The sequence below is a fragment of the Stylophora pistillata genome, chromosome 7 (genome assembly GCF_964205215.1).
Source record: "Stylophora pistillata chromosome 7, jaStyPist1.2, whole genome shotgun sequence".
Classification (NCBI taxonomy): Eukaryota; Metazoa; Cnidaria; class Anthozoa; order Scleractinia; family Pocilloporidae; genus Stylophora; species Stylophora pistillata.
The window spans coordinates 10,225,364-10,237,597 of NC_142525.1; the positions used below are offsets into that span (position 1 = coordinate 10,225,364).

General features: G+C 40.2%; 3 protein-coding genes across 5 annotated transcripts in view; 2 read left to right on the top strand and 1 right to left on the bottom strand.

The window, feature by feature from the left end:
• LOC148726563 (RYamide receptor-like) overlaps positions 1 to 12,234 on the top strand; it is a 139,792-nt gene that overhangs the window by 109,597 nt on the left and 17,961 nt on the right. The gene's annotated exons all lie outside the window — the stretch shown is intronic.
• Positions 1,126 to 2,403, top strand: LOC148726567 (uncharacterized). The gene is made up of 2 exons (XM_088728586.1): positions 1,126 to 1,162; positions 1,694 to 2,403. Exons 1-2 carry the CDS (start codon positions 1,126 to 1,128, stop codon positions 2,401 to 2,403), a joined length of 747 nt encoding a protein of 248 aa, XP_088584712.1.
• On the bottom strand, positions 3,112 to 7,133 carry LOC148726568 (uncharacterized). The gene is made up of 2 exons (XM_088726552.1): positions 6,580 to 7,133; positions 3,112 to 4,116 (listed from the first exon to the last, which is right to left on the bottom strand). Exons 1-2 carry the CDS (start codon positions 6,730 to 6,732, stop codon positions 3,457 to 3,459), a joined length of 813 nt encoding a protein of 270 aa, XP_088582678.1. The 5' UTR covers positions 6,733 to 7,133; the 3' UTR covers positions 3,112 to 3,456.

Here is a 12,234-nt window from a genome sequence, read left to right on the forward strand (position 1 = left end):
TCAGTCACTTCAGGTGTATACCATATAGCCGTTGGTCGAACTGTAATCCAACGATGTTTTACTGGAACGTGTTTGTCAACTAGAGAGGGCAGTGTAGAATCATATTTATCGACCAGTGAGCTCAGATCTGTGCATTGTTCATCAGGGAAAGCATCAATAAAGTCAGTGCAAAAACTCTCCATACTCAAAGTGCGTAGATTTCGACTATTTACCGGCTTTCTCTCGAAGTTAGATTTTTGTAGGCGTAGTTCACAGAGAACAGCATAGTGGTCAGATAGTCCAGGGTCCATGATGTTATATGAATTAATTAACAAGTCATCTGATCTTGAAATAACCAAGTCAAGGGTGTGACCATGTATATACGTATCCTCTATGACATGTTGTCTTAAGTTCGAAAAATCAAGTAGGTCCAGAAACTGTAGGGCATGTTGATTGTCTGGGTCATCAATATGGAAATTAAAGTCACCAGCAATTATAATATGACTAGTAGGCTCAGCATGAACTTGCTCTAGGAGTCGTGAAAAATCTTGGAAAAAAGCTATGTAGTTTGAATCAGGTGGTCGGTAAATAATCAAAAACCTGATGCACTTGATAGATCTAAAACGAAGATCCATTACTTCGAAAGATGGAAAATCATCTGTAAGTATAAAATTTATTCTGAGGTTGGCTTTAAACAGCCGCCTACTCCTCCCCCTCTGCCATGCAATCTTGGAACATGAAGCGGTACATTAAGAAATATATAGCCAAGAGGGCACAATGTGCCGATTTCTAACTCATCATACTTCCCAGGACGAAGCCATGTCTCGGTAAGTGCCAGAATATCGATGTTGTTATCCACAACATAATCCTTGATAGCCATAGCTTTATTTCTGACGGATCTGTTGTTAAATAGAGCAAATAATGTGTTTTTTGTAGTGTTAGTTTGATTAGGTTTTGTAGTGGCAGTTGACTTAATTGGAACCAGTGAGCGTGAACTTTAATTGTTGATGGAAGGCGCATATTTAGCATCAGTGCGTGGAGTAATCCTCACAGTAATTGAGTTATTGTATTCAGTAAAATTAGTATTCATGTTCGACGAGTTTGAGGTAAAATTATGAATAGAGTGAAATCTTTGAGTATTTGTATATGCTTCAGCAAATAAGTCCATTAAATCTGGTTTTTGGTTAGTTAGCGTAAAGCTAATGTTTCTGTTAGCATTAATAAATATATCCATGAGATCTGTAGTCGACTGTTGTACAATAATCGATGTAGAATCAATTGACTGATAAAGCAATCCATGAAACCAGTAGGACCAGGATTCTTAGAGATATCTTGATGCATGAACAGTTATATCCAAAGGAGGATCATGTCCTGGGATAGCTAAGCTTGTGATTCCATGCTTGCTAACTTTGAATTCAGCTCGTCGTGTTCTATGGAAACCATTTCTTAATGCTGGCTTGATAAAAGTTGTACATCGATGATAATTTGCATCAGTAAAACATTCCTTAAATCCTTCATGAGACTCATTTTCCACAATCAGGTCATACAAATTATTACGCTCAATGCGAAAATTTGCTCTTAAAAAGTAAGAAAACTGCAGGAAAATCAAACATTGCAGGAGCGCCAAATAAAGCCGACCAGCCATGACGCACATGTTCTCACCTCCTCACCCTGACTAATTTGAATTTATCTGATAATAAAATCTGTGATGCAGGTATTACCTCTTTTGCTAAGGCAGTCAAAGTTAACAAGACTCTGACCAACTTGAATATGTCTGGGAATGGTATTAATGATACCCGCTCCGCTACATTTATTGCTGAGGCACTCGAAGTGAACAAGACTCTCACTAGTTTGAATTTGTCTGATAATAAGATCTGTAATGCCGGTGTTACCTCTATTGCTAAGGCAATCAAGGACAACAAGACTCTGACCAATTTGAATTTGTCTAATGATATCGGTGATGCCGGTGCTGCATCTATCGCTGAAGCAATCAAAGTCAACGAGACTCTTACCAATTTGAATTTGTCTGATAATAAAGTCTGTGATGCCGGTGTTACCTCTATTGCTAACGCACTCAAAGTTAACAAGACTCTGACCAATTTGATTTTGTCTGTGAATTCTATTGGTGATACCGGTGCCGAATCTATTGCTGAGGCAATAAAAGTCAACAAGATTTTGACCGATTTGAATTTATCTGATAATAATATTGATGTTGCCGGTGTTACATCTATTGCCGAGGCAAACAAAGCCAACAAGACTCTGACCAATTTGAATTGTCCTACTGGGAATTCTATTGATGAAGCCGGAGCTGGGTATATTGCTAAAGTCACCAGGACCCTAATCAATTTGAATTTGTTTGGGAATGTTATTAATGAAACCTGTGCTCATCTATTGCCGAGGCAATCAAAGTCAACAAGACTCTGACCAATTTTGATTCTGTCTGGCCATTAGTGTACTAATGGTAGAAATGGTTAGATATTCTAGTCTTCTCGGATAGGGACGAATAAATGGAGGTCCCGTCTCCTGCAGGGTTAGGGACAGGAGACGTTAATTTCCCACGCACGAGATTACTGTGTGATGGATGTCCTCCCCTGGGGGGGGACGGGTGGGTTTGTTGGAGCTTAAACCTCGTAGGGGACCTATGTCCTATTGTTTCTGCTCCAGTTTCTGCTCCAGTACTTTGTACAAATCTTTAAATACTCAAGTGCCACTGCTGCACCTATGGTTGAGGAAATTAAGAGTCAGAAAGACTCTGCCCTATTTGGAGCAGTCTGAAAACGCATAATGATGCCGGCGCTACATTTATTGGCGAGGCAATTAAAGTCAACAAGACTCTGATCAATTTGGATTAGTCTGAAAATCACATTAGTGATACGGGTGCTACATCTATTGCTGGGGCGATCAAATTAAACTGAAAAAGACTCCGACCAATCTGAACTTTCTAAACTGTTGTATTAGGGATATCGTTGCTGCATCTATTGTTGAGGCAACCGAAGTCAACAAGACTCAAATCAAATTGGAATATGTTTTGCAATTGTGTGACTGATGTTAGTGCTCATTATCAGGTACTTAAGATGAATTGAAGAAGTTTAACTTTCCATTGAAGTTGTTAGACTTTTGATGTTGAAGGAATAATGAGGACATGCAACAACTTTATTTTACTTTCTGAGGCTTACAATATCAAAGTCCTTCGGGTGAAAGTTTTGTCGCGCATAGATAGTGCTGATTAAATTGAACGCTTATGAAATGATGGACTGGGGATAACTAAGAACTATCCTGGAATAAAAGTTTTAAGTTTGAGATATGAATGCATAGTGTTGTGGCCAAAAGGGGAAATGTTTCATCCCTGAGCAAATCAAAAGATCTCAAGTAGATATTAAACTTATAGGGACTGCATGGTCTGACCCAAGTGCATTGCTTGGGTCAGACCACACGTCTCGGAAAACACACTTCCGGTAAGGAAGTATATTTTCTTAATTACGGAATAAATATTTCCGGTAAATGACTTAAGTGGAATTGGCCAGACCTATGAGGTTCTCTTTCCCCCAACTTCTTCCCTAGTTTTCCCTTGTTGATAATCATAATTGTAGCCTTTGATCCACACTTGAGTACGCTGCTTTTTGATTTTGGACAAAAATTGCAAAAATTCAATAACTTACTGAAATCTCTTTTAAGGTCCAGTCCATATTTATTATAAAGTTCTCCACCATCTTGCCCCGTAGATAATTCACCTGAGGTGCCTTTATTATCCTGTATCGCTCCCAACCGAGCATTAACATCACTTTCTTGACTTTCATCATTTATAGCATTTGTCTTTTTCCGCTTCGACCCCTTGCTGACTTTTTTCTTGGGTTTTAATATTTTTGGAAGTTTACTCGAGTCTTTGGAAGTATAAAGCTGAAATCCAGTGTCACTGAGTTTCTCAGCCGTGCTTTTCTTCCCAGAATTGATTGCCAGGTCGCCAGTTTCACCAAAAACTTTGAGTCCATTCATGTCATTGTTGTTCTGGTCCAGATCTCTCCCCGATAATTTTCGTAATCCATCATCACCCCGCGAACTTGACGTTTTTCTGAAGGAAGGTGAATTTCTTGCTGATGGAATCGGTGGCATCAGGGATTCTTTCCTCGATCTTGTTCTCTGGATATCAGTATATTTTTTGTCAGTGTACACGTAATAATTTTCTACCACAAATACAGCAACCTGATTGGCTACGCTAAGCACTAAAGAAAGGGTTGGCTTCAAACATGAGCCCATTACCATTAATGGGCTCGATCCTGCTTCAAATGAAACTGTGATGCTGCGTCAGGGGTGGGGGCGGGAGTACAACAAGAAAATTTGGTTTTATTAGGTGTGGTGATAATGTAAAATGGCCACCGTAAAGAGATTCTAAAGCCGACGTTTCGAGCGTGAGCCCCTCATCGGAGCGAAAATACGCGCGCATGCGCACGCTACACACTTCTATTCAAGAGCTAAATTACAAACTCAAGATTTCTATCGTGTGATAACTGAAGACGAAGCCCGAACCATCTACATGTATAATTCATAGAAATATATGCGAACAGTCTACTTATTTTAGTTCTAATTTACTACTTGCTTTACAAGACAACCTCCACAAATGAGGTGGTGTCCCATTCCAAAGTCTAGTCAGGTCCGGTAGATCTAAGGCCAATTTTTCAGTTTAGCAACGAAAAAAAGAGGAATCCCCGTTCCCGTTTAACAAATTCCTAGTTCCTGGTACTTATTTTTTACTGTCCTGCATGCCTTAACTTCAGTTTTGAACTGTGAAAGCTTAGGTACATTTCATTGGTTACTGAACCGTGTTTATGGTAGAAGAATCATGAAGGATCATGGAAGGGTCATGATCAACCATAATTGAATCACCTGTTTTCCTATAGCTGATGATCGAACAAGAACACAGGTCATTTCAGTGGAGCTGAAAAAGACTTAATATCATTCAATTGACAACGTTCCAATCGGTTAAAATGATTTTAGACTAAGAGGAATGCTTTCCATTTCGGGGTTGTTACCTTCCTTCGCAAAATTAAGTGAAATATAACGCACTTTCTATCAATGTACCGGAGTAAGAATGAGTAATAACTCACGCAAGATGTTAGGAGATCTAAAGAAAATTTTTAATGACAAACATTTCGAGTGTTCTCTCAGCTTTCGAAGTGAGTTATTACTCCGATAAACTATCAAAAGTGTGTTCTATTGCCTTTGAAAAATTCTGTGAACGTTTACCGCTGCTTTAAACCATTGGTTGTTGACCAATAAGAACGCTCGTTATATCTCTGTTATTTTGTGATGCGCATGAAGGTTGATCCTAAAAAGTTGTTAAATCTACATGGTATCTTCAAAGTGTTGTGTGTGTTTTTCTACCGACGTCTTTGCGAATAATAAACTAATCAATTTACGATTGTGAAGCCATGTTCAGTCAAGCAAATTATCATGAATACTAGCGGTACACAGAATTAGAAATTCCAAAGTCGATCATTACTTCAACAGAAACAATCTTATTGGGTTTATTCAGGTAGAGTTTGTTGTTTTATTTCTGTTTTTCTTTTCCGTGCTCAAAACATCTTTTAATTTGAGTCATGAAGATTTTCAGCAGTTTCACACTTAGACGCCAAGCTCTTGTGTTTGATGTTATTATTGTAACTAGGAAACTATTGCCAAAAACAGTGTGAAAATGACGAAATTGGGTTTAGTTTATTTCAAGAAAAACTGCGTGAGCCAATTAAAGTTGATTATGGTGAGAACGTGATAGCTCAAGACAAGAAAAGCTGTGATCAATCGATCTTTTCCTTCAAGGCGGAATTGTCAATACCCTAGTTTGGCAGGCGCTAAAATTAACTCATTCAAATCTTTTGCATCATTGTTCAGCTAAAAGTCAAAACAATATGAGATTCGTGGTTAATCAACGAGTGAATCTGTAGGGTTACAAAACCGCAGGACTATATTTAAAGCGATTTTTTCGCAAAACCACTTCAACTCGACGACGACACTTTACAAGCTTACGCGATTCGCACGCAATTCATTCAGCTGAAACTCTTTAGACCTTCTTAACGTTTTAAGATGTTTCTTTAGGTTTGCTTTCTAATTGTTCAACTGTGCTCTTTCGTAGGGAAAATGGATTGTACTTGATAGATAAAGTTTATTTGAATGTGATGAATAAAGTACTTTATTTAGCTTTAAAAAACAAAACCGCAGAATTTCATCCGAGCACCAAATTTTTAGAAGAACGTCAATTTGAAAAGACCACGAGATCTGTTATCATTGAGTACTGGTTAGTTCTTTGAGGTATAAATTTTTTTTTCAATAAAATATATGAACGTACGAAATTCGTAGATCGATACCATTTCTCGAATTGTGAGCATTTCTCTTTCACTTGAAATATTTCATAAAATTGTTTTTGAGACTCGCGCAAATAAAGTATTGATAAAAATTCAAGCGGGAAATTTTCTTTGCGGTAGGAAAATTATGCTACAAGAGTAACTGTGGCTCAGCTAGTCTCAGCTGTCAGCATGATCTGGCCGTAGACTATATTCAGATAATCAAAATAGACTTGTTTTCCTATGAAAGACGCTCTAATGTACTTACCTGTTTTTCATCTTGAAAACCTCCAGTTCTCGAGTGCAGTTGTGCTGTTTTTCCGTGACAGAACACGTGAGAGCCACTGTCCTCTCCACTGTTTGGCAACTGAGTGAAATCGAAGCGAGGTGGAACGTTTGCAACAGAAAACTTTTTCAGCATTTCGTGGAATTACCTGACGAAATCCCGTTTAAATCTCGGCTTGTGAAACCTTTTTGCTTGTAAAAGCTGAAGTACGATTGTCGACTGATCCAAAATATCACAGAGCCTTGCTCTCTTCTTAGATTATCCTTGCGAAGACTAACTGAAGAGTTTTCTGTTTTGATAAACGTCTTAACATCTAACATACATATTCATTTCTCGATAAACATGAGAAAAATTCTGCCGAACTAAAAACAATCGTCTGCGAATTTATTTCACGGTCAACTATGAAATAGCCTTAAGGTTATGATTCAATGAAAATGAGTTAAGCCGCATTTAAAGAAACATAAAAGAGAAAGCAAATTGCGTCAAGACCAAGCTGAAAGAATGAAAACAATAAGGGACGACACAATAGAGTTGCAATTAACAGTTTCCATCAAAATCAGAGTTATTTTTGAAAAGTCAACCATTGTCCGCTGGCACAAAGCAATATATTCCACCCTGGGGGCTTTTAACCATGCAAAATTTACGGTAACAACAAACAGATTACTATTCAAAAGCTTTTGCACTCCTGAAGCGCAGGTGATTGCTCAAACTGACTGATTGACTTCAAAGTAATATACAGATTTGCTCTCTTTATTCCGTAATTGTTTGTAAGTAGGAGAGCTTGTGGCTCATTATGCAAAGATAGCTGGAGTGGAATCTACGAGAACTTTTTACAAACGAACAAACCACGTACAAGAAAGCCTTTTCCTTGTTTTATATACTCTAAGTCTAAGTCTGCTGTATGTATGGTAGAATGTATCATTCAAGAAAAAAAATTTTTTTTAATGTTTGAACGACACACCACCGTTTAGATGTGTCTGATCCGTTAATACCTTCACTCTCAAGATCTCTTTCGTAATTCTCCTTACTGTCAGTCATGCAATTCTTATGAATTTACTTCGGAGAATCTAGCACGGGTTCAACTTATGACTCCCTAACTGACATTTTTCTTTATTCTCATCACTTGTCTGTTTGATATTAGTATTCATATTGTAAAGTGAAATTCTCTCTTGGTCACTCGTGGCAGTTTAAGGGTTTAGTACACAGAGGGTGCGATAAATTTTCCTCTTTGAAATGCTGTTTAAGATAACGTCAGATCGTTTGATTTTGGGACTGAAATGACGTGACTGGTTTAATAAAGGCGCCTTGCTTTGCCAACCACCTTATTTTGCACAAGATTAAAAGATTATTATACAGAAATGTAAAAAGGATTTGAATTCCAGAAGGTGGGTAAGATTTCCGTAAACCCTTCGTGTTAGCTTAAACTGCTGCTCTCTCTTTTGTGTAGCGGGTTTGGGTGGGGACAGGCTAGGAATTTAGTATCTGAATCTTGTTATTCGCGCGTTGTCGTCAACTTGAATTATAATATTTTCATGGGATGGAATTAAAAATAATTATCTCATAAAGGGGTATGGGAAGGTCAAAGGCACCCCTGGATTCCCCTTCCATCGGAAAAATAAAAAGGAATTAAGTCATAGTTTGACTTGAGGATGATAACAAGTAAAAGTACTCTTCACCAAAGGCAACTCAAGCTCGAAGAGAATTTTGAGGCTGTTACGATGTTGTGTGACACGCCATGTACTACTTGCCGTATTTGGGCATTACCTTATTTGGTGATTAAATAAAATACACTTCTACACTCTCAATCGCTTCATACATGTTGAAACATGGTGTCAGGAGTAAACTCCGCTTTACTTGCCTAAATTTCGCTCGCGTCTGAGTGAAAAACCAGTGGAAGCTACCCGCAAATTCTGTTCCCTTCGCCTGATCACAATTCTGAATCAGTTCGCTCCTTGCAAGCGAAAGAAGATGTCGACAGAAAGTGCCCACGAGGAGACACCCAGCGCAAGCAGTGTTCAACCTTTAGCGCCGGCATATATACCACAAGCAATACCGCACAATTTTCCGCTGCCAAACGCAATGCATTGCCGTGGAGACGTCGCTGGAAACTGGGAGTTTTTCAAACATCAATGGAGCGATTACGAAATCGCCACGGGCCTCATTCACCGTGAAAATACCATTCGCCTAGCGACCTTGAGATCTGCAATGGGCCGAGAATGCCTCCAAATTTTCCTAAACCTGAACCTATCAGAAGACGACAAACAGAATATCGATAGATGTCTAGAAGCGCTAGATCAGTATTTCAAGCCCACAAGAAATGTAGTTTACGAAAGGTACGTTTTCAACACATGCATGCAAGGCAATGACGAGTCAACTCAAAGTTATGTAACAAGACTGCGAAAGTTAGCCGCATCCTGCGAATACGGAGAGCTGACTGACGATCTTATCAGGGACAGGCTAGTCATAGGACTGAAGAATAATGGTGACAAAGTACGATTATTGAGAGAAAAGAATCTGGATCTTAAAAAAGCCATCCAAATGTGCACTACGAGCGAAGTAGCCGCGCAGCAAATGAAGAAAATTCAGAACACAGAGGACAAAGCCGAGGAGGTTAAGAAGCTTGTTGACAGAAAGAAGGTTCCAAGAAGACGTCACTTCAAGAAAGCTCCAGAGAAACAGCAGAAATCCGATGATAAACCGAAGAATTCGGGCGTAGAAGAACGCCCTGGTTTCAAATGCAAATATTGTGGTCGCCCAGAACGTCATGTAAAGAGAACGGAGTGTCCGGCGTCCGGAAAAACATGCAGCAACTGTAACAAAAAAGGCCACTTCGCGTCAGTGTGTCTCGCAAGGAAGAAAGTAAATCAGTTTGAAGATATTGAAACGTCAAGTGACGACGAAATGTGCCTAACCTTGGAAACTATATCGCTAGTTGATACGAAGGCCAGACAATGGTTTACAGAAATACAGTTCTTCAAATCTCCAAAAGATGACTTCACCACATCAATCACATGTCAACTGGACACTGGAGCCACATGCAATGTAATCTGCCTAGATGACCTGTCAGCCATAACCCAGCTAGGAGATCCTCCAGTTGAAAGGTCAACGGTCAAGCTCAGGCTATTTGGGGGGTCAACACTGAAGCCCATCGGGGAATGTGACTTGTATGTGAAGCACCATAGTACCAGGCAGACACTCAAGTTTCAAGTGGTTCAAGGCAAGTGTAGACCTCTGCTGTCAGCCGAAACCTGTGAGAAGTTGCAACTCATCAAGCTCAATTCTTCCCTCACCCAGACAGTGCACCAAGTTAACAGTGCAGAGAAGCCGCTGTCAGAAGAAGGCCTGTTTAGCAAGTATCAGGACGTATTCACTGGCCTGGGACACATTGGAAATGCAAAAATAGTGGTTGACAAGAATGTTACACCGGTACAGCATTCTCCTCGTCGTGTTCCGGTAGCCCTTCGAAAAGATGTGAAGAAGAAGATTGCCGAGCTTCAGGAAAAAGGGATCATTAAGAAAGCTGAGGAACCCTCAGAGTGGATAAGTAGCATAGTGGTAGTAGCTAAACCGAATAAGATCCGAATCTGTCTAGATCCCAAAGATTTAAACAAGGCTATACAGCGTCCAAAGTTCCAAATGCCAACCTTAGAGGAACTTTTGCCTGATCTAAGTAAAGCTAGAGTCTTTAGCTCCTTTGACGCAAAAGATGGTTTTTACCAAGTGAGCTTAGATGAGGAAAGCAGTAAATTAACAACTTTTTGGACGCCTCTTGGAAGATACCGTTTCCTCAGAATGCCCTTTGGGATAAGTCCTGCTCCTGAAATATTTGAAAGCAAACTTCAAGAATGTCTAGCTGATCTTCATGGAGTCAAAGTGGTCAGAGATGATATCCTGGTGGTAGGATACGGAGCAACAGATGCAGAAGCTCAAATTGATCATGATCGAAATGTCGCACGCCTAATGGAGCGAGCAAGAAGAATAAGCCTAAAGCTTAACAAGTCCAAAGTCAAGCTGAGAAAAGCCGAGGTCAAATTTATGGGTCATGTAATCTCTAAAGAGGGACTAAAACCTGATCCAGACAAGGTCACAGCCATAAAGAACATGCCAAAGCCAACATCCACGAGTGAAGTTCAGACCCTACTTGGTTTTGTCAATTATTTGTCTAAATTCTTACCCAAACTCTCGGATGTGTCTGCACCTTTGAGAGAACTTACCATCAGTCCAGCCAAGTTTACATGGGCCAGACAACATGATAAAGCTTTCACCACCATACAGCAGCTAGTCATACAGCACCCAGTTCTGAAATTTTACAATGAAGAAGAAGAGGCAACTATTCAGACAGATGCCAGTGACAAAGGCTTAGGAGCAGTTCTCCTACAAAATGGACAGCCCGTAGCGTTTGCATCCAGAACTCTCTCTAAGACAGAGCAAAGATATGCCACCATCGAAAAAGAGTGCCTTGCAATTGTGTTTGGATGTGAGAGGTTCAATCAGTATCTGGCTCGCAGAGAGAAGATTTACATAGAAACGGATCATAAACCCCTTGAGTCCATCTTCAAGAAGTCTCTGCTCGCAGCACCGTGCCGTCTACAGAGAATGTTGTTACGACTGCAGAAATACAATCTGGCAGTCAGCTACAAACCTGGGAGTCAGATGTTACTAGCAGATCACTTGTCAAGAGCAGCACAACATGAAAACACAGTGCCCGAAGATACCTTTCAAGTGTTTTCAGTGGATTTGGAGAAAAGTAACCCGATGCAAGCCTTGAAGATATCCCCTGAACGACTGGAACAGCTACAGCGCTGCACTGGACAGGATGAGTCTTTGCAAGTTCTAAAGACCACCATTCTCAGTGGCTGGCCAGCTCAGAAAGATCAAGCACCTGTTAACATCAGAGAATATTGGAACTATCGTGATGAGCTGTCAATACACAATGGAGTTCTCTTCAAGGGTTCAAGAGTAATAATTCCACGTGTCTTGCGGCCTGAAGTTATGTCCAAGATACATTCAAGTCACTTGGGCATAGAAGCCTGCCTTCGCAAAGCAAGAGACTCCGTGTTTTGGCCAAACATGACTGGAGATGTACGTGACCAAGTCTCACAGTGTTCCATCTGCAGTGAATGGCAATCCCAAAATCCAAAAGAACCAGTGCAAAGTCATCAGATTCCGGACCGCCCTTGGAGTAGAGTTGCGGCGGATCAGTTCAAGCTTAATGGAAAAGATTACATAGTCCTCGTAGACTTCTATTCGGATTTTATCGAAGTGAAGATGTTGCAAGAGAACACATCAAGTGCTGTGGTTGAGTTTCTAAAAGAGCAGTTTAGCAGACACGGGATACCAGACACTTTGATCACTGACAACGGTTCCCAATTTACAAGTCAGGAATTCAGGCAGTTCGCACACAGTTGGGAAGTTGTCCATGTTTCCTCTTCGCCACACCATCACAAGTCGAATGGTAAGGTAGAAGCAGCCGTGAAAGTGACCAAGTCTTTACTAAAAAAAGCCCTTAAGGACCACAAAGACCCCTGGCTAGCACTGCTTGATCAAAGAAATACCCCTACAGAGTCAATAGGTTCAAGTCCAGTACAGAGACTTATGTCCCGACGCACAAGAACTCTACTTCCAACTGCCACTAAC

Coding starts and splice junctions, on each gene's coding strand:
- LOC148726567 (XM_088728586.1), top strand. CDS start 1,126: ATGCTTCAGCAAATAAGTCCATTAAATCTGGTTTTTG. Junction 1,163..1,693: donor TCCATTAAATCTGGTTTTTG/GTTAGTTAGCGT, acceptor TCTGTGATGCAG/GTATTACCTCTTTTGCTAAG.
- LOC148726568 (XM_088726552.1), bottom strand. CDS start 6,732: ATGCTGAAAAAGTTTTCTGTTGCAAACGTTCCACCTCGCTTCGATTTC. Junction 4,117..6,579: donor GTTTTCAAGATGAAAAACAG/GTAAGTACATTA, acceptor ACTGATATCCAG/AGAACAAGATCGAGGAAAGA.